The sequence below is a fragment of the Cygnus atratus genome, chromosome Z (genome assembly GCF_013377495.2).
Source record: "Cygnus atratus isolate AKBS03 ecotype Queensland, Australia chromosome Z, CAtr_DNAZoo_HiC_assembly, whole genome shotgun sequence".
Lineage (NCBI taxonomy): Eukaryota > Metazoa > Chordata > Aves > Anseriformes > Anatidae > Cygnus > Cygnus atratus.
This window is the reverse complement of record NC_066396.1, coordinates 36,090,580-36,113,991: the sequence shown is the minus strand read 5'-3', so window position 1 is coordinate 36,113,991 and position 23,412 is coordinate 36,090,580. Positions and strand designations below refer to the sequence as shown.

At 38.4% G+C, this 23,412-nt stretch overlaps 2 protein-coding genes across 4 annotated transcripts in view; one reads left to right on the top strand and one right to left on the bottom strand.

Moving 5' to 3' along the window:
- The window catches only part of LOC118253760 (ADAMTS-like protein 1), a 419,478-nt gene that overhangs the window by 39,829 nt on the left and 356,237 nt on the right, over window positions 1–23,412 (bottom strand). For all 3 annotated transcript variants that reach the window (XM_050716258.1, XM_050716257.1, XM_035558495.2), the window contains 5 exons: window positions 19,310–19,421; window positions 17,404–17,542; window positions 6,782–6,832; window positions 3,659–3,863; window positions 1,825–1,972 (listed from right to left, as the gene is read on the bottom strand). In XM_050716258.1, the coding sequence (XP_050572215.1) occupies window positions 1,825–1,972; window positions 3,659–3,863; window positions 6,782–6,832; window positions 17,404–17,542; window positions 19,310–19,421 (655 nt within the window). The remainder of the gene's footprint in view (window positions 1–1,824; window positions 1,973–3,658; window positions 3,864–6,781; window positions 6,833–17,403; window positions 17,543–19,309; window positions 19,422–23,412) is intronic.
- The window catches only part of HAUS6 (HAUS augmin like complex subunit 6), a 223,635-nt gene that overhangs the window by 162,870 nt on the left and 37,353 nt on the right, over window positions 1–23,412 (top strand). The gene's annotated exons all lie outside the window — the stretch shown is intronic.

Genomic DNA, 23,412 nt, shown 5'->3' with positions numbered 1-23,412 from the left:
TCATGACACAAAAATTACAAGCTTCCATCATATAAATGGAATAATTTGGATTGGAAGAGACCTCTGGAGAATGTCTGGTCCAGTTCTCTTCTGAAAGCATGATATAGCCCTCAGTTACATGGGTCTTCAAACATTACCACCTGCATTATGGAGGAAGAACTGAGAGAGAATTGCAGAACCAAGATGAAGAGTAAAATTAAACCCAATCAAAACAGTATTCTTCACGTAGAGCCTTCCATCCAATGGGAAAAGATGGGAGAAAGAAATAACCACCTACAACTGGATACTAATGATGTGTGTACTACAAGGTGCAGCACAAGAATTCATCTTGGGTAAAGATGCCACTCTGTTGCAAGAGTCTGCTTCCAGCAAGCAGACATGTACAACAGCCATTTGTTCCCAGACAAATCCCATTGGAAGAGTTTTCTTGATGCAGGCAAGCATAGCTTTCCTAGCTGGTCTTGCCGCTTTTCCCAGGTTCCATAGGCAGAAGTCAGTTGTGGGTGGTATACACCACCTGATTTTTGGCGTTTTACTGCATTTTGCTTACACTGCAAGCCGCAGGCAAACAGGAGTTTGCTTTACTTGGTATCTGAACATTATAAACAGATAAAGCCCCATAAATCTGGCTGTTTGACTGAGCCCAAGCCCACTGCATCTCAGAGTCATGCTAGTGCAGCCAGCACGAGCCTTTTATTCATCCTGGAACATGGACTGACTGAGCTTATGTTGTCTAGCAGTGTGCAGTGTAAACACACCCATTGCTCCCCTGAGGCTCTGCATCTGGGTTTTGCCACTGGGTGGCTGGTAGATGCAGAGAATTCCCATGTTCCAGACAGACTGAAACCTTGCGGCTTGACAAGCTTGTCTAATACAGGCCAGTGAGCACAGAAACGAAAATTCCAAATTTCACTCTTCCACCTCGGATCAGTATGAAGTCGCAGGTCACTTCATAATAAGGGTTCTTAATATGGACCAGCAATTCATTTTTCAGAAGGGATTGATTTTTTCTTATGTTGGAGTTTAAATCTCTAATTAAGTTCAACTACATCGCTGGAGCCCAGAAATTACCATAAATTACTGAAGGTACAGACACAAAAAGGTTTCATCAATAGAGATGTACATACATACAAACACATACACACTGATATACCTGTGGAAACAAATTCTTGGGACTGGTGCTACTGGCCATTGCCCATTTACATAGTCTCCAGGACTGATGGGACTTCTATCCCATAAGAACATCCAAAGGGCTCGAGAAGTTTGTCCTCTCAATAAACCGTGGGGAATTTACCCCAATCTTACTCTCTATGGGGCCCAAGTCAAGAAACCATACCAATTGTGAGTCCCCCTTGTATAAAGATGCTTCAAGTATTTTTGCAGCCTTGCTAGTACGAGGAACTTCATGGTGCAATACACAATGCTTGCTTCTGTCTGATTTAAGCATCCAAGTTGTGAGCAGGCTCTTTAAAATTATGGCTACGTTTATCTAATTTGAATGTTATTTACATATTTAATTCCTTTAGAATACAGTGCAAGTTTAGCTTTGATATGATCAATGTGGTCTAAACTGCTTACACTGTGGTCAAATTTACATGTATTTTTGCTTGCTGGATCACAAATTAACAAAACCCTAGAGGTTATAAGAATGAAGAGCCAGCATTCACTCTGCCTGGCTAGCAGGCAAACTGGAACAGGAATGGCAGGCTTTAAATGTGAAAATTCAGAATTCAGTGCAGGTGGAAACAGTGCTACTAATGACAAAACAAAATTGCTCAACATGGAAAAACACTGAAAACTTTATGAGAATCTTTCTCTCATTACCTTTGGGTTTGTAGCAAGGAGTGGGTACAATGCATTCTTCTTTTATGTGTGGCTTTGTTTTAGAGCTACAGCCTCCTGTATGCATCCCTCTGTGATCAATGCAAAGAACCACACGGTATCTGAGCCCTTGCCCACAGGTCACAGTGCACTGGAAAAAGGAAATAAAAGGAGGAATGAGGCATTGATTGCGGTAGGCCATGAGTGTGACAAATAAAAAGGGAATGTGCAACAGAAGTACATGTACAGCAGAGGTCAAAACATGATACAGAAATGCTCAACCCTGATCATAAATTATTCATAATATTTGGTAGTTACAGATGAGGCATGAAATTGGCATATATATTTGCCTTTGTGTTCTGCAGGTTTATTTGGTTTAGACATTTAGCTTGTGGAACACTTTTTTTTTTTTTTTCTGTGTCACACTCTCAGCACTGGCTACTTGGCTTGTGGCCATCCATCCCAGATTGGATTTGCTCAGTAACACCCTGTCAACTTCACCTGGAGCCACTCTGCTTTGCTTAAACAAAGTATTGGAGCTTATGGGTTAACAGGGGTGACACAGCTATTTTGAAACATGGCACCAAACAGAATGGGAAACTATTTAGGCTTTCTTCCCTCAGACAGTTAAGTCTTTATTTATTTATTTATTTATTTATTTATTATTTATGGTAAGGTACATCATGTTTTCACCTCTCTCTCCATCCTTTTTATAAGCTCTCTTTAAGTATCAAAAAGGTACAATGAGGTCTCCCTGGAGCCTTCTCTTCTTCAGGCTGAACAGCCCCAGCTCTCGTAATAGGAGAGGTGCTCCAGCCCTCTGATCATCTTTGTGGCACTCCTCTGGACCTACTCTAAAAGATCAACATCCTTCACGTGCTGGGGGCCCCAGGCCTGGACGCAGCAATCCAACTGAGGCCTCACAAGGGCAGAGTAGAGGGGAAGAATCACCTCTCTCTCCCTGCTGGCCACCCCTCTGTTGATGCAGCCCAGGATGCAGTTGGCCTTCTGTGCTGCAAGTACGTACCTGCTGGCTCACGTCGAGCCTTTCATCCAGCAGAATCCCCAAGTCCTTCTCTGCAGGGCTGCTCTCAGTGAGTTCCTCTCCCAGTCTGTGCTCAAGTCTGGGATTGGCCCGACCGAGGTGCAGCACCTTGCACTTGGACTTGTTGAACCTCACGAGGTTCACATGGGCCCACTTCTCCAGCCAGTCCAGGTCCCTTTGGATGGCTTCCCTTCCTTCTGTTGTATCGACTGCACCACTCAGCTTGGTGTTGTCTGCAAACTTGCTGAGGGTGCACTCAATCCCACTATGTCATTGATAAAGATATTAAACAGCACCAGTCCCAGGACAGACCCCTGAGGTACACCATTCGTCACTGGCCTCCACCTGGACATAGAGCCATTGACCACCACTCTCTGGGTGCAATCATCCAGCCAATTTCTTATCCACTGAATGGCCCACCCTTCAAATTCATCTCTCTCCAATTTGGAGATCAGGATGTCATGTTCACAAATAGCTTACTGCTTTTGTTTTATGCATTTCATTCATGTTCTCAGTCTATTGTTAGTAGAGGATCACAAATCAGTATTAGAAATCTGATTTATTCTTCCATCATTCTCGTTCATCACACTAATCCTATTAATACACTAAACCTCAATATTTACTTTGTAGTTAGACAAATAGCATCATTGAAACAGAGGTCACGGTAATGAGGCAGGAGAATAATGAAAGTTAATAATTCAGCATGCTTACTAAACTATTAGCATTATTATCTGATTTTAAGATGTATTTTTAATACAGTAAATACAAAACCATCAAAGCAAAACTCATTACCGGTGACCACTCCTGAGCAAGCCACTTTGGGCAGTCAAATATATTGCAAGGTTGGACAACAGGCATCTTCGGAGTATACATGCATTTCCATTCTTCCACAGGGCTAATATGCCCTTGAATGTCTTCCTCCACACATGAGACACTGCGGCTTTGAATGCCCCCTCCACAGGAGGAGGAACAGGCAGTCCAGGGTGTACTTTCCCACCTGGGAAAAAGCAAAATGTAACGGAGAGGTGTCAGGAAAAGGAACCCTTGCTGCCCCCATCACAGCCCCACAAATGCATAAACTGTTAACTGCAGTTGGTTTTCTTTTATTTCTGGTTACCATCAGTAAAAATTGCACATAAATATTTTATAAATGGTGATAACTACAAAGGACTCCAATGGGTGCTGTCTTTAAGTCACAGACTAGTAATGTGAAACCTCCTCTCTCCACTAAACCCATAACTACTACCATAGAAACTCTAAATACTTTTAAATTGATTCCTTTTATTTAATTGATGGGATTATCATATCTCCACAACTTGCCAGATTCTGAGAAGTCTTTGTTACATATTACTAGAGGGTCAGTAAACTCCTGAACTTATGATGTTCCTTTTGCTAGAATATACAGGGAAAAAGAAGTGGTTTTTTTGGGCGAAACAACTGAGTTGAGGGAAAAAAAAAGAAAAAAAAAAGAAAAGGATTAGTGGAAATTATCAAAGAAGAGAAGAGGAGGCTATACTGACAGGTTACATGGTATAGACCACATAGGCCTTGTTTCTTTACATCTTAGACAGTGGGAGGAATTCAGAAATCATCTTTTCTCAACAGGTGCCATTTGAAAATGTAATGACAAATTCCCAGAACAATGTGTATGTTCTGAAAAGTCATGCATACTTATGAGAACAATTTTTTTTTTTTACAATGATGTGTATACATTAATGTATGTATCATTTTATATGTGTGTATATCTGTTTGCATAAAATGCAGACTGGTATTTCCTCTCTCGTATTCAAACCACTGTCACAGAGAGGACACAGGACTACTGCCATGATAGTCATGAGTGTGGCTATTCCTTTTGACAAGGAAATTTTAAAAGAATATTTGAAAGATTGATTTTGGTCACAATTTTTCACTTTTTGACTTTTTTTCTTCCTAATCAAAACAAAGGAATTATTTTAAAGTAACCCTTAAAGGATTACCAAAATTGTTAAACAAAATGAAAAATACTTATCTTTCCCTCTGACTTTTCATCATATCAACCCATCTTATTCTGACCAGTTCTAGCACATTTAAGCACTACCCACAGTTGGCTAATGGCTGAAAGTGCAGTAAAACCCTGTGTAAAATGGTTTATATTAATAGCTGTTTATGAATGGTAAATCCACTGACTAATTCTATGACTTATCACAAAGAAGTGGTCAAACCACATTTACACCATGTCTTATCCATCATCATGTGTTCCGCATAAGCTCTGTATGTCATAAATGGGCAAATGGACAACATTTTTAATTCAAATACGCTACCTGTGGCTCTTCTGGACAACTTTCCCAGCTAAGGTTTCTAAATACCAAAAATCTAAATGAAGAAGTCTCAAACTGAAATTTGGAAGCAGCAGAAACTCCTGCCACCAGCCTGAGGAAGGCATAGGAGCGCTGTGGCTGGAATTCCATGGAGTCACTGGGACAGGCTGCTGGATGCCTTGTGCCACCTTGGCAATACAAATCAGCTTAAATCTTGGCCAGCATTTTGGTCTTTAGGTTTCATATGAACATAAGACAGAAAGGTAAAAGTTTTCTCTGCCGTACAGGTCTTCAAGAAGGAGTCACAGCTCCTTCTGAGTTACAAAGGGTGCAATGCTGAGGATCTGTGAGAGGAAATGGTAATTCATTAAAGTAAGCACTGTATCTACAGAACTGTACCTTTCCTTGGTGATAAAATTCAAGGCAGAGGGATTAATAGGGAAATCTTGCAAAAACACTTTCCCAAATTTTGTCTCTACTTCTCCAGGAGTGTTTGTCATTCTCCTCTGCCCCTGATATTAGGTGCCACTATCAGACAAGTACTTTTGTGTGTGTGTGTATGTTAGGTTGGTTGGTTGGTTGGTTTGGGGGATTTTTTTATTTTTATTTTTTATTTTTCCTAAACTCTGCAGGTTGGAAGGAAAGACATATTTTGTCCTTCTGGCTTAGCCCTCTCTTGTGCCAGCCTCATATTCTGTTCAGTGTCTGCTGTCTCTGTCTCTGAGAGAACTGATCTGTGGCTGTGTCTTCCATTAGCCACTCACTGTGGTCTGTATGTGATTTCTTCACCAAGCTGAGACTAACGTGTTACCAAGGAGGCTTTTTTTTTTTTTTTTCCCCTGTGGCATGATACTATGGAACACAATAAATTAACAAAGGAAGAAACAAAGCACGATATCACTGCATGTCCAGGCAGTGTTTCAAACCCAACAGGTTATTCTCCTTCAGCATTTTTATCAGCACAAGCCTTATTAACTGTTTTAAAAGTAATTACTCAAGTAATTATTTTCATAAGAATCTCACGTCTTACATTAAAGACATTTTAACTGTGAGATATTAAATAACATACACCAGGCCTTGACCTTATTCCTGTCCCTGATCTCTGAGTTCTCAGAGGAGCCAATGGATTAACACCCTGGGAAGGCATTAGCATTGGTTTGCTGGATCAGGACATATCACAAATGCTGTCTAAAACGAAAATTTCACAATTTATAAGCATGCAGGAAACAGCACTGTCAGAGAGAGAGATCTGATGGTTCATTGCAAAGCCACAGATCACAGTCCTGTTCAGAGATGAATAAAGGGAGGGAAAAGGAAAGGTGAGAAAGAAGATGGAGGGATGGGTAGGGTGGGGATGGGTGGGGGGAGAGAGAGAAAGGGACCACACACTTAATAAAGCTACATTACTGCTTCAGCTAGAATACCGTTTCAGCTCTGCAGCAATAGAATTTATAACAGGTTAGTGCCTGAACATCTGCAGGTTAACGTGCAGCATTCAGAGCAAGAGGAAAGACACATCTGTTTTCTTGATTTGAGAGCAAAGCAGAAATACAGAGAAGACTAAAAAAGCCTTAAATGTATTAGTTAATCCTAGCATCTGGTTGATTGTTTTACATACCGAGGAAGGGGATGGTAGAGGTCATAGGGCATGATCTGCTTGTATCCATCACTGTTAGGAACAATAATGCCAACCCTCTGAGTAGAAGGTACACATAATAAAATAAACACTAAATGATTACATTATACAACTTTTTTTTTTTTTTTTCACAATATTATATCAATCTCTCTCTCTCTAAAACATAACAAAGAAGATATTTTACCTAAGTTTCACATTTAAAACTTTTGCTTTCATCCAACAGTTTCCAAAGCAAAGATCAAAACACCAATTGCTACTTTATTTTTATGAAGATACTATTCTTTGACTAAGAACCAACCTATTAACACAAATGATCCAAATGAACTGTTCAAATATTACTTAAATTTCTAAGGTGACTATCTGCCATAAAGAAAAAAGAATCTACATGTAATACTTTCTTAGAGTTTGGATCCAAAGTCACTGAAGATAATAGGAGAACTGTCCGTTTCAGAGAGCTCTAGATCAAACCCTTTTTTAGATATTATATGGTTGTTTCTGCCCTTCAGATAAAATGTCTGCTTTAAGCGGGGCTGGGATTAGAAACTGAGAATACCACAGTGCAAGTAAACAAATCTGCAATTCATGTCTCTCCACTTTAAATCTGTTGCATTTCATTCATCTTCAGAACCTGTCTCATTATTTGAGCATTACTGGAAGCCAGAAGGAATTGGAGAGAAGAGTAACATGTCAGGGATTGCTATTTTTTCTTTGGCGCTGACATGACTGATTGGCTTAGTTAGCTAAAATGTAATTAGCATAACATCTAAAGCATATAACATCTTTTACAACAGGCAATAGTGTAGATCAAAATTAGTAATTATCTGAACCATTATCATGCCCATAACGTGTGAGATGGATATCACTTGACATATTGGCAACTCCAAGGACTCACTGAATTGCTAGCCTGGAATTTCATACTTTGTCTGCACTTTTTATAGATTCTGACAGAGTAACTCTCTTCCCACATCCTCTCCCAATTACTAGGCATGTCTATTAATGTGAAACATGATCCCAGAGCACCTCATAAGACAGCTTCATCAGAGCCAGTGTGCAACAGGGGACTTAGATGGTGCAGGTGGACAGAACTATCAGGGTGAATGCCAGTTGTAGTAAAATAGAGAACAAGTCCCTACACAAGTAAGAATGAGAGGAAACTGGCTGAAAAGAATGAGGGTGGTGTTTGAGAGCCTTATATAGAAAAGAGATTATATGTATGTTGCTGTGCATTTCTGTAAGGAGAAGAGAGCAAAGGAGAGGGAAGGGAGAAAGTATTCCCCATCCTCAAAACAGTTCCCTGAAAAGTGGTCTAAGCATTCAAAGGAGACTTGACATGCTAAGTCTTCTTTCAGTCAACAGGGTTTTTATGGGCAATTTGACTGTGACAGGAGAATGGATCCCATTGTGTTTTCACAGTGGAGAGTCAGCATTAGGTCAGTGTGCTGGAATTTTCCAGCTAAAGCACGGAAAGACAGAAGCCCTGGGAGTGTGTGATGAGTTATGAACGGCTCCTTCTCAGGTTAGCAACCTTTGCAGTCACAGGAGTCCTCTGTGCTGGTCTACAAGATATTTGTATCTACAGAGAGCTGCCCATCTCCACAAAAACCAAAAAGTCTAGGGCAGACAGATCTGGTATTGGGAAACTTTGGAAAAGACAAATGTGTCACTTATGCAATGGCCAGCAAGAAAGTCTTCAGACTTAGTTCAGACTTAGACTGACTGGTAAATGCCTGCAAAAGTGAGAAATAGATTTTTTTTTTCTTTTTTGATACTTTTGGGAATCTGTGCTATTTACCTGACTGCCCTACCACTGCTGCTGAGTTCTCTGAGCACTCCGAAGCCTCTTGCACTTCCCAGCTCATCAGCTTGCTGAGGAGTGGTTGGAAAAAAGATTAATATACCAAGTTCAGAAATGCAATAATTATACTATAAAAGCATCTACTGCCTAAGAAACAAAGAGATTTCAAAACATTTTTCTCTCATTGCAGTGAGAAATGTTGTCTTTCTAATAAATACAGTCTGTATGCATAATCTAGGTCTACATGCATTAGAATGCATAATATCCAAGGCCATTCCAATGGAAATAACTGTACCATGTCCAAACACTGTTGTGAAGATTAAATAACATTTACAAAGCACTAAATTAATATTGTCATTGGAAAGGCTTACCCTCAAAGAATTCTGCATACATAAATTGCATTTCTGTAAATGGTATAAAGCTCCAAAGGATTATTGACACTGTCTTCGTGCATGTGAGAGGCTGCCAAAGGTTCTCATATTACTACTGCAAGATGGTGATTCCCAGCAAGGTAAGCCCCATGGTCACAATAAAGAAAAAGACCCTCACACTAACACACAAAATTTAAATTTATGACTTTGAACATCAACTTGAAGATACAACAGAACAGCAGATGGGTATTGTACCATTAATGGCAACTGGATTTTTATTAGCTAGTCTTATTGGTTTTGTTTGTTTGCACACACAAAAAAAGCAGACCTAAGTGGACTATAAAAAAAGAAAACAAAAACCCTCACATATGACTTTGGTGAATCATGTACTTTTTAAGTGGACAGAGTGGCTTAAATTCCATGAACCTATCAATCCATCATAATCCTACAAGAATACAGAAGAGATCTAGGATACAGGATTTGATCACTGTTCATTACTCAGACAATGCGATGAGTATAATGTGCTAAAGAGCAGAGCAAATAATAGTTCTCCTACTATACTGAAATTTCTGGCTGATGTGGGAGTAGCAGACAGGACTAATTCACACAACACCCAGAAAAAACTTGCTCTGGCAGGAGCAGGAGCATGAAGCAATTTTGAAGACTTGTTGTGTCTCTCATGCCTGAAATCTCTCATGTCTCTCTGACCTACAAGTTGTGTCACATACTCTACAGATTTGTTTGTTTTCCTCCTGAGTGCTGGCAGCTTCAGTACAATTGCTCTTCCAAGGCATATGTCCAGCTGGAACAGGAACTCCACATGCCAGAGGTGGGTGTGCAGCAGCCAGGTCTGCCTTCTCCGCAAACATTTGGCTTTCCCCTGGGATGGGTGCCTGCAGCAGCTTTCCTTGAAAGTCATGTTCAATGTTGTCTTCCTTTGTAGCTCCATCTCCTCCTCCAGCTACCCCCTTAGCACAAATGGCAGGCTCAGTCGCCTTTCTCCTGTAGCTCCCCGATGATTCTCTCTTGGACAGCCCTTTTCTGCCTCCCTCTCCTTCATGCCCACAGCTCTTGGGTCAGGAGCCCACTGAGCTGAGCCAGGCATGGGGGTCTGAGCAGGGCTGCCCACACTCCCTATTGAATGGAACACCTCTTCCTACTTCCTCATGGGGACTCATACACTGAAGGTTTAGGCATTTGCTGAAATGTACTAGACTTGAGAATCAATGATTAGGGCAGGGGCTATACCATCTAAGAAACGGCCTGAAGTGTGCTTAGGATATTAACAGCAATTGGTAGATAATAATAAAAAGTTGAAGCAGGTAAGCTGGTTGTGGACAGCTAATTCATGAAGTGAAAGGGAGGGAACACTTGGAAGACCTGAAAAAGTTCACCATATAAGATATGGGTTTAGCATCCAAGCCAGAAACCCCCAGAGAATTGTGATTATCACTGGACAGGCTTGTGAAAAAGTCTCCAATTTAACACTACAAATCCTGGCACTAAGGTGTGTGACACTGCACCCTCCTTGCACAGTGCTCAGTGAAGATACCACAGTGAGACGTTATCACCTTTTCCTACAAGATCACTTTCTGCCCTGAGAAACAGATATTGAGACACTTAACAATATGGTAACTGTTAAGATATTCCATGTATTACTCTGTAAAATTACCACTATTTCTATTTAGAGCTAGGGTTGATGACATCTACTAACCTTAGTTACTGGCAACATTCATTTTTGAATGCCTGCTTTTGCAGGTAGTGGGTACTGTAATTCTCAGCCAGTGTGAATTCCATTTTTGTTTTCTTGATCACTGTGCTTAATCCTTTAGGTATAGATCATTTTACAATTAGTTCATATTACACTCAATCAGTGTGGAACTTGAAGAACCACCATGTATTTTGTCTTTAATGTTTTTATGTATTCTTAGCATTTTGTAGACTGGTGAAAGCCAATGTTCACTACCTAAACATTATTAAATGGACTCAATGGATATTTAAATAACCTACTTAAATTTATGAAGGATTGCTGAGAAAGCTATACTTCTATGTCAACCTCTAGAAACCTCACACTTTAGACAGTATGTCTGTTCAGCACAGTATCTCATCTTTATGATAAATGACTTCTTCATGGTATATAGACTTGAAATTCTAAAAAACATAATTTACTTATCACTAGCATAGGTTGCTAAAGACTAATTTCTTTACAGAACTTGAAATAGGTGTTATCAATTGGAAGCAGCGAAAATGCTTCCTTCTTGTAGCATGACTGTAATGTTTCTGAAAATTTTTTCCCTTTTATATTCTGTTTAATATTTTATGGTGGTATGGATAAAGAATGATTGATACAAGATCAGAAATTAGTTTTATTAACAACAGGATATCCACTGTAAATGTCTTTTAGTGACTATTTTACTACTTGCTGCAGTTCAGGTCTCTTCTAGGACTTAACAAAAATAGATTGTTTTCCTATAACTTCATGTTGGACAGACAGATATCTGTATCTGATATTTATTACAGTACAAGACCTATTTTCCCACTTTGTGGTTTGTTATCTGATGCATCCTAACAGCTTGTTTCTGCCTTTGTGTTTTTCTTTAATATAAATTATCCCCTGAATTTGCTCTACTATTCATGTGTTTTAATGCTCTGATGAATGCTTCCTGGCCCACCCTCCCTACCTGTTCTGACAAAATTATTTTCTAGCTTAATTTAAATGCCTTTTGCCCTACCCAGTAATTCTAGCTTTTGCCTATTTGTCTTGAGAATAAAATTGCTTCTTTAGGCATTAGGAGTACCTGCAACTCATCTTTACTCTACTCTTGTACTCAATTGACCCTAGTTAAAACTATCAAAACATTACCAGTGCTGTCAGCTCATTCTTCAGCTACATCTGTATCTAGAGACATATATGCTGCCATTTCTACTTGATGTATCACTGGTTCCAATTTAGTCTTTAGTCTTCCCAAAGACTTACCGAATGATTCCTTTCCTGCTGCTTTGAACTGTTTTTTGCATACTAAAATTCTTCCCCATTTCCTGTACATAATGTATGACTTAGGCTCCGGGAGCTTAGGTAGTACCTCTGTAGTTTTTTATCTTGTCAAAGTATCACTCTTTACATTTACAAATGGAATGACTGACGTTGACTGTGCTCTCTCATTTGCAGGCAGCACACTTTTTGCTAATACCAGTATCTATTGGTATTAGTTTCTAGCACATGCAAATTCAGCCATGCTGGTGCAAAAGGCTTTTTTTTTTCTTTTTTTTTTTCCCCTCCCCTTCTGTTTTTAAAACCTTCATGTCTCATCTCCCCATGGAACTGCTGTTTCTAGCTGATGAGCCTCTCTGTTTTTAGGAACTTTCACATGTATGTGATTGGCTGTGAAAATTCAGACCAGATCCAGCAATTAGAGGCAAACAAAGCTCAGATGAAACTGCACGACAGAAAGTCTTTCTAAACCCCCTGTAACAAATTAAGAATTTAAGTAAGAATGCAAATCCACAGAAATGACCATTTGCCTGAGGCAAAGATCTGGAAAGGGCATTGCATGACCAGTGTCCTACATCCATGCAAAAAGCTGGGATGTTGTCAAAAAGCTCAGTATCTGCAGTAAATGTGGGATATTTTATGTGAAAGAGTATTCAAAACAAAATTAAAATCTTTCATATGTCTCACTTGAGGGCAATAACAATAAATGAGTCATTACATCTCAGACCCCTCTCACCATTGCAGATCTATGGCTGCTACTGTGCAAATCATAGAGTGCTGCCCATCTTTTAAGAAACATACCAGCACTCTGGTTTCATTCATTTTCCAAAAATAATGTATTGAAAATAGGAACACTGCACTGATGCAATACTTGTGTCTTAATTGCTGTCTACTTTAATACTGTTAGAGAAGTTGATAACAAGCTAAAAATTATACAATTGGCAATTTTCTGCTTCAGCTGCCAATTTGTAATGAAGTAAGGAGACTTTTGTTACTGATTAAAAGGATACTTAGTGTTGCCCTTTTAATCATACATATTTACTCATTGCTACTTCTTTGTATCTTGAATGAAGTGTATAAAAGTTATCATGCACACTTTTGCCCAATAAACTGTATATACTTTCACTTCGCCAAGTGTATTGGACCTTAGGATCACTGACGACTTACGCTATGGAAAGGATTTCTCAATCCTCTGGATTAATATCCTAGACTTTCGTGTGCTTTGACTTGTACTGCATTGTTCTTGTTAGATCAGCTAAAAATTAACAATTAAAAAAGTAAAATTTTATTTAAATTTAAGTTTCTTTTTGCTCAGGCCTGCCTCTGGCACCAGCTAGATGTGGTGTTAGGTAAGAATGTTCTGTGATAGTTAAGTGAGAATGCCAAAAGAAAAACTTTGATGGGAGGAAAAGGAGTTTGCAGTTTTGCTGCAGGACTACACAAGCTATTCATGTTTGAGAATTCTTTTAGATCGTTGGGTGTAAAGTTTTGCTTGAGATAGAGATTTTTCCTTTTTTTCTTTTTTAATTTAATTTTAATTTTTATTTTTTTCCAGAGGTACTAACATTATTTCTGGTAGTAGGCTTACAGATAGTGCTCTGGGTAAATACTAGGATTTATGCCTGTGCAGATCAGACTGGCATTTACTGCAAAGTGATAAAAAGAATCCCACATGTTACAAGCTTGCTAGTATGAAATTTTTGAGACAGCTGCTGCATGAAATTAGAATCTTTGCTGAAGATGCCTTTATAAGTCTTTATACAGTATTGAAATGTCCTGGTAAAAACATCATTAGAATTATGTGACTCAGAGAATCCCACATGAATGTGTTGCAGAAACAGGCAGTACATAAACAATAGATCCCATTGGTAAAAACACAGAACAATGTTGCTGGAAATGTGACCTCAGAGATGAAGATGAAATCTAGAGGCAGAAATGATGTTGCTCCAGAGAGTATCACAGAATGGTGAGCGGCATAAAAACATTTCACATCTTTGTGAAAATTTCTTTTTGGAGGAATGCTTTTGAATTATAAAAGGAATGGTATGTTCAGTTTACAGCATGTGAGATTTGTTCTGTGTAAGTGTTTAGCACATCCAGTTAAATCAAGTCTAAACAGACTTCTTCTCAAAGCAGAAAAATAATCCTTTCACCTTTCATTAGAAGATACCAGCTGATGACAGCCAAAATCCCTCCCCCAAACTCTCCACCCTGTAAAGTGTTGGATAGTTCAGACTTGCCATTCATTGAATTCCTGAAATGTTGGATTTTGCCACATCGAAGAGGGGGTACACTAGATAATGTTGATGTAACCTGCTTCTCCTCTGAGTATGTGAAAAACGGGGTTTGCAAAAAAAAAAAAAAAAAAAAAAGTTTTATTTCCACAATCATTCAGCCCCAATTTTTCTTTTTGCTAATTATAATGCCAGCAATATTGCTAGTTATTGCCATAATGAGCACAATGTAAAAAGTTTCTGAGCAGTAAGCCTAAAGAGACAACTAATTGCTGGTTTACATGATAGTCCTGGTATTCATTTTATCTCTTCTTTCACTCTGCCCTTTGCTGAAAATTGTAATGTAACCCCTCCTACAGCAACCCTTGGTTGCTTTATTCAATGCCACTGTGGTCTTCCACAATTATTTTCTGTGGCATTCACTGACACATCATAAGAACAGTCAGCAACCACTAATCAGCTATGCCTCACTGAAACTGGGTTTGCCAGGAAAAAAAATTATCATCTTCATTTTATACAGGAAGAGCAGAGTGGCTGACACACAGCAAACGCACTGCAGAGCTGAGACGCCTCCTCACTCATAGTCCCAACCCCAGTGTTCTGCTTCACCTACCCTCTTCCTGACCGTAAGAAAGCACCGAGATTCCAGAAATCACCACAGATTTCCTCTGGTTTTCTGTCTGTGTTGTTGATTCTTTAATTCTTTTTAAATACACTTTTGAAAATAATCATTTTCAATTTGGCACTCTGTGAAGATGTTTCCAAAAAGCCAATTTCCTTTTGTTACTGCCTGTACCCTGGGATGGCATAGCTGTGCTTCTAAATGACTCTCCTTCCCCTCAGGGTCTTTATATCAACAACTTTGCCTTGCTATGTCTTATATAAAACAAAAATTACTTCCTGACATCTGTCCAGCAGCTATTTTTTCTCTCTTTCCCTCCATGTACTATGCAGTTGTCTGTCCTAACATTTAAGCATGTCATTTAAAATTATTGGGAAAAGTATGGAAATTATCCTTAGAATAAATTTTAGAGGCAAAATGCATAATTGACTCAAAACAGTATTTAAAAAAGAAAGAAAAAAAAAGAAAAAAATCAGCTTAGTCTTTACAGAAAAAAAATACATAAAATTGTTTTCTCATTGATACCATGGAGGATCTAAAAGACAGGTTCCATATTAATTTGCATCTTTCAGCAATCATGTTTTCTGAGACATTCATATTTATGTCTCCTACCTGATCAGACCTTACTGACATTAGTTTCAAAAAATTCAAAGACGTTTTTTGTTTTGAGAAAATCACTGAGGAAAAAAAACAAACAACTTTATTATAGTAAAGTTTCTTCATTGTAGTAAAGTTTCTAATTGAAACTATTAATATATTTAAATTGCCTGAGCAATTAAATACATGTTCTTTGTGGAATGCACTGAACAAAAGCAGCCAGATATTGAACATGACAAAACATTGATAAAGAAAAAAATGGTCTGGTTGCATTGTGGGAAAGCAATCTCTACGTTGAAAAATCTTTTCTGAGTACATGCTCAAAAGGAAATACTATCCACAAAGCCTTAGTAAAGCTCATTCTTAATATTATATCCTTAAGGCACTCTAATGAAATGCGTGATAAAATATGTAAGTTAAAGAATGCACAATACTGCTGAAATAATATCAGATTTTGAGACTTGATATTTCCACTTCTTAATTCTGGGAGATTTTCACTTCAATTTTGAACTGTACGTTAACATTTCTGCCTTTGATTGTTTGCAAACAGAGCTGCCATTAAAAATGCATTTACCAGAGAGAATAAGTATAAATTTCCATATGCTTTGGTTAAATGTATCTTCAATGATGAAGATATGTTATCTCCAGTTGTGAAAAGTCACAGAACTTTAACGATCTACAGAAGAGTTAAAAACCACTTTGAGCTTGGACAGGTTTGTTCTCTGCTAATGCTTATGTAGTCTAAAGCCATTATACCTGGTCTGGGAAGAAACTCTCCGTAGTCGGGTAGAGTCCCAGAGGTCCCTTAAAACATCCCTCTTCTTTGGCTAGGACAGTTTTTTCTTTCTTTCTTTCTTTCTTTCTTTCTTTCTTTCTTTCTTTCTTTCTTTCTTTCTTTCTTTCTTCTCTCTCTCTCTCTCTCTCTCTCTCTCTTTCTCTCTTTCTCTCTTTCTCTCTCTCTTTCTCTCTCTCTTTCTTTCTTTTCCTTCCTTCCTTCCTTCCTTCCTTCCTTCCTTCCTTCCTTCCTTCCTTCCTTCCTTCCTTTCCTCCTTTCTTCCTTCCTTTCTTCCTTTCTTTCTTCCTTTCTTTCTTCCTTTCTTTCTTCCTTTCTTTCTCTCCTTCTCCTGTAGCAAACTCCAGTAACGTGAAGGGCCACAGTAACTTTTCAGGTAACACTCAGGTAACACTTGATTGAACTCTCTTTATCAGACTTGGCACAAAACTACTCCAGAGGCAAAGGAGCAGGTAAGTAAATGGCTTTAGGGTATCCCTGTGTGCATGCTTCCTGGGCTGCCCTCAGCTCTCTTTTAGCAAAGCCACACAAGAGGACCAAGAGGTTTAGATTACACAAATAATGCTTGTGGTTACAGACTGACTTCCACTGAAGTTCAGGGGAATCAGTCAGTGCAACAAAGGACTGGTCCTTTTTGTGGTTTTGTTCCTCCTCTTATAACCGGGAAATCTGACTCCATGATCTTAATACTTTTACTATTAATCTTCTGACGAAAATGTTTGGCAGGGGAGCAGAGAGGGGTCTTGTGTGCAAGCCCAAATTACAGCAAATTCCTGTGTTACTGTTTTATAAGCTGTCATGACTGCAAGTACGCTTTTTATCAAGCAGAAAATGTAAAAATAATCAAACAAACAAACAAAAGCCTCTCATTGTGATGACAGACATTTTCCAGCAACATTTTAACTCCATCTCACTAACACTTAAGAGTCATGTTGATGATGGTCAATTTGTTTTCTGACACTTTATAATGCTTAAAGAAGGAAAAAGCAATCTGTAGGGAAGAAACAACCAATTTCAAACTAGTCCTAGCAAAGTGCAAGTGCTAAACAGAGATATTTTTCTATACAGCACAACCTCAGGATGAGAAAAAGTTTGAAGTGTGCTGTAGGCTGAATTACACAGTAAACAGTAGCAATAAAATATTTTCCTACTGTATTTTACGTCTTTAAAGCTGAACTTTTAAAATTAGAGCTGACTGACCTTGCAGGACAAGGATCCAAATTACACTCCTGAAGTTTTGGCTTTGGCTTGATATTTTCAGGGTAATAGTGACAGTATTGATCTGCTACTATCCGGTTGCTTCTCAGATCAAAGCATTCAGCAGAAGTCAGTTGATAACCTGCAATATGTAGTGGGAGAAATAACATGTGATGCAGCGCTTTTCCTGTGTCTGTCTGAAATGCATGTAAGTTTTGGTTATGTATAAACCTAAATGAAAATATCAGTGATTTTGGACAAAACAGCTACAGTTTTACAGATTAGATTAAAAACAACAACTTTATTTACAGAACAACTTCACGCACTCTATGTCTTTCAAAAGGGACTCACCACCAGTTCTAGAACACATGGCTAAATGTGATCAGCTTGCTTAAAGCCTGTATATACACTGACAATTGACGAAAGTAGAATCTTTGGATTCTAGAGCAGAATCTTTAGCAAACTGTAGGTCCATAGGACAATGTAATTAAGAATTCAAGTAGCTGTAGATACTACTTAACATCCACATTGCAGTAACATTCGTTACACTGCACAAAAATGCAGTGGTCCCGACCTGATGGAATTACAGGTAAATTACATGACTCAGGAAGAAAAAAAATGATTAAGTACACACGAGGAATAACTTTTTTAAGGTCACTTCTGAAAAAACAAACAAAAAAACAAAGAAAAAAACAAACAAAAAAAACCACAAACAAACAGAACACAACAAGGTGTCCAGAGAATTTGCAGTCCTACATGGGACACATCATTAGATACCAGAAGCTCTGCCTCTCTGTGTGGTGGGGGTCTATATCTCTTACACTTCAAATACCTAACCTGCAAATGTTTGTCTTGCTTTCCTCTCTGATCCAGAGAGAATCTTTTCCTTCTTTCCCTCCTTTCTGTGTTTTCTTCATAGGACATCACAAGAGTAAGACTGTACCAACAATCTCTTATTTCCAGAAGGATCCCAATTCTCCAAGAGGAAAGGGAGTGTTACCATTCTTTTGTGGGTTTACCAGCAATAATTTATTCCCCTTGTATCAAATTTAATTAGTATTGTCAGAACAAGAAGTAGAAAAATATAACCAGAAAGTAAAATAGTAAATTTGCATAACTTCCTAGAAAAAATCATCATGCAAAACTTACACATAGCAATATCATCGTGCATTATTACCATCTACTGAAAACTGCAGCTTGTCTTTCACCTTGTTGCTGATGTTATTGCTCTTATTGGAATTTATATCGGCAAAGGCTGGATCAAAAGATGAGTAGTCACTAATACTGATGACTTCCGTAGCTCCAGAACTCCTACTGACTTGTCATAGAATATGTTAACATGTAATGCAAAAACTTGCATGCATCCTATTAGATGGTATCTTCTCCAGATACCCTGAAAATGCTAGCGCAATCTAGCAGACATTGAACAAATATGTCTTTCCCTACTACTATGTGTAGTGGGAAACTGAGGATAACCAGTATTATCAAACATAAACTCAGAAGCCTAAAGCAAAAAGAAAAATGAAAAGCTGAAATTTCTTGGGTGCTGAGATTCTTGCATTCAGTTTCAGGTCAGAGAAATAAAGCTGCTGGTGGGAATGGGTGGAAATGGAGAAAGGACATATCCTGTGATTCCAAAGTGGGCCCAAATCCCACGAGCCCTTTATGTTTGACAGCTGTACCATGACATGCAATCATGTGGATATCCATACGTATAAAGTACAGAGCTAGTATGATACTAAATAATGCAAAAGCTACTACTATTGTTACTACATCCCTCCCTTCTTTAGGTATAACTACATTTATGCACAGATTTTTACCTATTTTAAGGGTCTAAATCTCATCTCAAAAGCTGGAAAAGATCTTGCATGCAAATAACTGTTTCTGGAAGACAATGGTAAGTTGTTACCTCCTCCACAGGATGCTGAACAAGGGAAAAAATCAGTTTCCCTCCATCGGTGAATGATAGGCTGATAGAACATAAACTGGACTGAACTGTCAGCAGCACCAGCATAACGGATCTGAAAAAGATGTAACAACAAAGAGTGAACTTGATATTAATATCAAGTAGAATTATTCTGCCGTATGCATCTTGCAGCTATGAAGCATCTTGCAGCTACATAAGTACCAGAGGAACTTTGCCATAGGAAAGTGAAATGCATAAAGCAAACCATAGATTGGTGGGAAAATCTTTGCCACAAAATACAAATAAATTGCCCAGGCATGGTCAATAGAGGTATTTCTGACCCTCTGAGATCACATTCTGAAATAAAGAAGAGGTAAATGCATGGCTAGTGCTATCAAATATGGGGGGATGTGGACTGATTTTTGTTCCATCAGATCACCTACCACTATCTACTGGCTCTCCCTGCCACACTGACATGGGTTTTAGATCCTTAATGTTCCCCAAATACCTTCTGAAACCATGTATATTAGATACCGAGGATACTGTGGTGTGAGAAATAGAAAAGTATAAAAATTCTAATTCCAGACTTTTTTTGGTTGTTGTTTCTGAGGTGAGGTCTCTTTTTCATTCTTCTTTGTGGCACTGTCATTATTATAAGACAGTCCTTCTGCTTTCTTTATTTTGGCTGCAAAAATGGTCCTTTCAGTCACAGGTGTGGACTTTTGGCTGGAGCCAAAAGCTTGTTCAGAAAACTGTCTCCCAAGTCTGCAAGTACTGGCAACTTTTAAACCATCTGAGCTTCTCAATGCCCCCAGTACCTTGTGTGCCAAATGGATTTCCTTTGTAAACCAGAGTTGGAGGTGCACAGAATAAAATAAGAAAAGATTTGTTTGCTAAAGCAGCTCCTTTTGTACCTTGCTCAGAAACAATCCTTCCTGCTTGATAGCTGTACTCTTTAATACAGTTATAGGGACTCCAAAATCTCTGCAGGGCAGCCCTTGCTTCTACCTCTATGTTCTTGAACAGATGTACGGGAACGAACAGTAATGCTGCTAAAATCTCTCCCAGTTGATAATTTGTCCTAGGGTATGATGTGTTGCTTGGACATCTCTGCATCACTGACATGGTGAAAATGCAGAACTGAAAACTGACAAATCATTGGCAGAAAATATGGATCCTTCCCCAGTTCAGTACTCCCGCTCTCAGCACTTCTCCCTGTTCTTTTTCTCAGACAACTTAAAATGTTTCATTACTGCCTTTTTTCCTGGATTTTCAACCAGTTGCCCTGTTTTGGAAACACCGTTTTTCAATCTGTCCGTCATTTTCACTCTTTCCAAAAGCTGAGAGACATCATCAAAGACTACACTGTGAAACAGAAGCAAAAATATGACAGATTGAACCGAGCAGCGTAATCTGGGTTGTTTGTTTTGTTTTCCTCTGTAGATGGACAGAAATATGATTACAAATCAAAGTAAATATCAAAGAGAAGGAAGAAGATGAAAATATTGCAGGATATTTTGAAGGCTGAAAGAAATCTGGCCCACTGTGACTAAGGTTGCCCTTTTCTAATTTGAGTAAACAGTGACGTAAACTCCTCAAACTAAAAAAAAAATACAGCTGTAGCAATACAGCTTCTTCAGCAAATGGTAGGCCTTTTGTATGGATTAATATCGTTTTGAGTCTGTGTGTCAGAAACAGGATATCTAATTCCTTATGTGGGGATGGTGCATTAATCACACACTTGAGAAGGGTCTTTCTGGGCTTGTGAAAGACTTATGCACTTCTGGGAAAAATATTCTATTGTGCTGGAAGAAGGTCTCTGATCTGAATGTGCAGAAAAAGAGTTCACTGGGGAGAATTTTGCTCTTACTCTTTGTTTTTTAAAGATCATCAGTGATTCTTATAACTCAGAAGATATACTCAGCAGTAGGGTCTTCAGTGAATCATGAAGAACCAACTAAAAGCTCACACAGAGCCTGCTATAAAAGGATGGGGATGAAAAAGGGTTCACATAAAAAAATCAGGAAGACAAAAGAATTCCTCCCCCTGCAGACTATTCCTGTGTGTCTGCAGAATTATCTGTCTGTTTTGACACAGAGAAAAGACAGATGTACATCTTTTCCAGCCCAAAGTGGAAGTCACTCATACAGCCATGATAACAACATAGGTGGGAAAGAATTATAATGAACCGCAGCCATGATCTAAAATGATACAAAACAAACAAGTGAAAGAAGCAGGCACAGTATTGTGTATTTTTTTAAGGAGTACTGTAAGCAGAAGAACAATATATGGTGATTCCATGCAGCAAAAATGTCTTTTTTTTTATTTTGTTTGACAGTTTGCTAAAGCTAAGATCTTGATCCAGGACAAAACATCAGCCTGAGCCTTGCAAGACTCAAAGTAAGACTTGATAGCTATATGCTTTAAGAAATTTTTGCTGCAGAGGGCCAACTTCCACACATTGAAATACTCAGATCTGTAGTATGGTGAAATTTTTGACCCTTGCAGTATTTGCAACACCATGCTAGCTATGAGAAAGGCCAGTGCTGAAGAAGTCCTCTAGCTAACAGCGAATTTTGCATCCCTAGGTCACTAAACCAGAGAAAATGGCAATAATTCATTGTCTTTGCAAATACAATTCTATCTAAATATATTAATAGCTAACAACAGCAATACTCATCTTATGGAGCACTCAGCCTTGCATTTGTGCATTGCAACCCACTGGGGAGCATCCCTGACTTCTGGGTTTCAGAAGACGCAGGAGTATTCAAAACATCAGAGCAGCCCTCATCACTTCATAAGACCCAGGATATCAACAATCTTATAAGATTTGGTTCAAATTGCAGTAATCAGACTATCTAACAGAAAATAGCTGTATAGAGCACTGTAACTAGCAGCTAGAGATATCTTTTTCTTGTAGAAAGAGCGTTAAAAAATCATAGCTTATACCCTGCTTTTTGTAACTGATTTTGTAAATGACCATTTAGAATAGCATCATAGAGATGGAATAAAAAGGCATCATAATGTTTCTGAATCATTCTGACCTGTCCTGTGACCATGAAACTGATTTCTCCTTTGTATTGTGTTAAGCTTTTTCTATAGCCCTTAAATTCAATCAGTTCACATACAGATGCCAAAAAAAAAACCAAAAATTCTACCCCACAAAAACAACCACCAAACCCAACCCTCCCATGTTTGATTTTGGCTGCATGGGCCTGAAGCATTTGTTTATGTTTGCTAAAGAATACAATAGCCTGGCCTACAAAACTGCACTAGGTCTGCTTTGGTGGTTGTGAAATTTAAACAGCAGTTTATAACAAGGAGGGATAACCATGCATTTATCAATGTTAATTGTAGGGTTAAATCACGATAAGCATATTAAGTAGTACATTCACATCTAGTGAAACTGTTGTGTTGAGGGAGGGGAAATGATATCATTTATTTCTTGTGTGTGTATGTGTTGCAAACTGAAGGACAGGGAAAGGGAATTATTATTGCATACTATCTTTTGTCTTACGAAATTTGATTTAGTATATTATGATCAAACTCCAGGCCAACTTGCTTATTAAGAAAGTTCTAATGGATTTTTCCACATTACTATTACAAACACTTTCGGCAAGTGCCAACTCTCAAATCAGTAGGTTTAATTTATCAGTGCTAAGTTCACTGTTAAAGTCTTCTAAGTAACACACAAAGAAACTGGGAATGAGGGTGTGGAGAACTATCCTTCTGTGGCATATGTAATTTTGTGCTTTCATGTCAGTAAAAGCACAGTTTTTGTATGATGTTTTATCTACTTAGAGTGCTTTAATATTCCTGTTTTTATGTAGCAACACCTTACATTGAAAAAGAATGAGGAAGTGCAAGAGATTTGTTGCTGTTCATATTTTGTTTATGAAGCAGAAAAAGGATCAAGGGAAAATAATTATATAGATTTGTTTCAAATAACATATAACATACAGAGATGTTGAAGGTTTTCAAGTATACTGTGTAACACTAATGCAGTACTGTACCATGATTCTTCTGAGTTTGCCTTTTAATTCCCCTGGAGTGCTAAAGGGACCTTTGCCTTTGAAATCCAGGGAACATGTACTGTCCATTTCTGG